Genomic DNA, 2,424 nt, shown 5'->3' on the forward strand with positions numbered 1-2,424 from the left:
TTTAACTGAAGTTGAACAAGTGTAAAAAGAGGTTCAAGAATCTTCCACTATTTGTGCATTGTAGTTGTCTTTCAAGAATTTGATTTGTATATCCTTTTTTTAGGAGATCTTACATTTCCAAACAGCACTCAAGAAATGACTAAAGATGAGGACTTTAAGCTGTTCAAGATCCAGGTACTCTCTCTACCCCTCTTCCTCGTAGACATTCCAATCTTCTTTAAAAGCCAACTTTATTTAACTTTTAATACTACTATGTTTTTAGTATAAAGTTGAAATCTTCTTTTATTTTACTATCTTATGTTTCCTGTAGACTTGTTTTCTCAAAGTGAACATACACTGTGACGGCTGCAAGCAGAAAGTGAAGAAAATCCTTCAAAGGATTGAAGGTTTATTTTATCTTTTGTTTTGCTTCTTTTTTCTTAAAATGGGGTTTCTCTGTTTTCACTCTGTTTCTTGAAATGCTCATATATATTCCAAATACACAGAAAGGAGAAGTCTTAGTTACATGTTTGGCACGTGTGAGATATAGTATGATGTTTCTTGATTGTGTTGTTGGTGATGTCAACGAATAGGAGTTTACCATGTAAGCATAGATGCAGAGCAACAAAAGGTGAGCATATCAGGAAGTGTGGGTTCTGCAACACTAATCAAGAAACTAGTGAGGGCTGGTAAGCATGCTGAGCTCTGGTCTGAAAAGGGAAACCAAAATCAGAAGCAAAAATCCCCTAGCAAAGAAGACAGCAAGAGCAACAAAGGGCAGAAGCCCAAGAATCTTGAATCCTTAAAAGACAAGCACAACTTCCCATTGGTGTCGGATGACGACGACGGTGAAGACTGCGGCGGCTACAGCGAAGAGGAGATGCAGCTCTTAACGGCCATGCTGAATGCTGAGGCGGCCAAGAAAGGCAATAATAACAACACTAATGCTGCGAAGAAAGGAAACCAAAATCAGGGTTTATCAAACATAGGCGTTGAAGGGACGAGGGGAAACGACATTAGTGCTATGATGAATCTTGCTGGTTTCCACGGCAACGGAGCAGGCATTCTTGGAGTTGGAGGTGGAAGTGGATTTCAGCTGCAGCCAAACGCCGGGGGATTTCCCTTCAATGTGGGCTCGGCGGGCCACAATCCGGCGGCGTTGAACGGGTACGTCAATCCGATGATGAGTCTGCAGAGCAGGCAGCAGCCGCAGATGATGTACAATCGATCAACGTTGATTCCTCCCACCACGGGCTACTACTACAACTACGCCGTTGCTGAGCCTGCTGCAGCTGTTTTCAGTGATGACAACGCTACCAGCTGCTCGATTATGTGAAAAATTCGACTAGTATTTGTGTTTTTGGCTTTTGATGGTTGGACCGTTATGTATGTAAGTATGTTGGAGTCTGATGCTAAGCTTGTAAGTTTGTAGTTTCAAGCATTAGGAGTTTTGGGACTTTATCCAGTATTATTATTATTGTTCAATGTTAGAATCCCCATGCTTGTGTAATGGAGTACATGATGTTGTTTTTCTTATTACTTCTTCCTTCTTCCGTAAACAAAATAAGTACTCATTTGACGGTGACATGAATTTTAAGAAATTGATTAAATGTATGTGATTGGAATAAATGATTTACTTTTATTGTGAGTGGGTTGTGTGAGTACACTTACCAAAAAATGAAATGATTATTCATTTGATGGACAGACCAAAAAGAAAAAAATGTAGGTTCTCATTTCGTGGTGTATTTATTGAGGAGAAATTAAAATTGCCCTAACTGTTATTGTTATTTTGAAAAATGCCCTTTGTTACTATACAAATCTATCCATGCCCTAATTAAGTGAACCATCGAAAATGCCATTTGATTGTGATGGCCGAGCATTGGTTTCCACAAAAAGTGTTGACAAAGTCTTACACATTCCTGCCAAAAGTTGTTAAAGTTGTAAGAATCATCAATGTCATCAATTTAAAGATTGAAATCGGTCAAATAAGTGTTGGAAAAAGTGAAAGACTGAAACAAAAAATAATATTTATTTATTTTTGAATTAAAATCGAAGGTTTTAGAACTAAATCGTACGCTAATTAATTAATGGAAAATAAATACTAAAAATTAACACAATCGATATTAGCACGCAAAACACACATTGGAACAAAAAAAACATGTGTCCGACCGGAAAAAACAACTGTCCGACCGGACACACGGTTTTACCGGCCGGACACATATTTGTTCCGGTCGGATAGATGTTTTTTTGGTTCCATTGTGTGTTTTGAGTGCTAATATCGATTGTGTTAATTTTTAGTATTTATATTTCATCGATTAACTAGCCTTGAATTAAGGGACATAATTTTTTTTTAAAAATTGATGATAAACGACAAATATGATGTGAAATAGCCTTGTCAGTAAAGTATTCATGTCAAACACTCTAATTTCATTGAAATTCACGTGA

The 2,424-nt window shown here is 37.5% G+C and overlaps 1 protein-coding gene across 1 annotated transcript; it reads left to right on the forward strand.

The window, feature by feature from the left end:
• Positions 1-252: 252 nt before the first annotated feature.
• On the forward strand, positions 253-1,488 carry LOC131003833 (heavy metal-associated isoprenylated plant protein 37-like). Its single transcript, XM_057930386.1, has 3 exons — positions 253-261; positions 311-386; positions 573-1,488. The coding sequence occupies exons 1-3, from the start codon at positions 253-255 to the stop codon at positions 1,313-1,315; spliced, it is 828 nt and encodes a 275-aa protein (XP_057786369.1). The 3' UTR covers positions 1,316-1,488.
• The last annotated feature ends 936 nt before the right edge of the window (positions 1,489-2,424 follow it).

Source organism: Salvia miltiorrhiza, unplaced genomic scaffold (genome assembly GCF_028751815.1).
Source record: "Salvia miltiorrhiza cultivar Shanhuang (shh) unplaced genomic scaffold, IMPLAD_Smil_shh original_scaffold_273_2, whole genome shotgun sequence".
Classification (NCBI taxonomy): Eukaryota; Viridiplantae; Streptophyta; class Magnoliopsida; order Lamiales; family Lamiaceae; genus Salvia; species Salvia miltiorrhiza.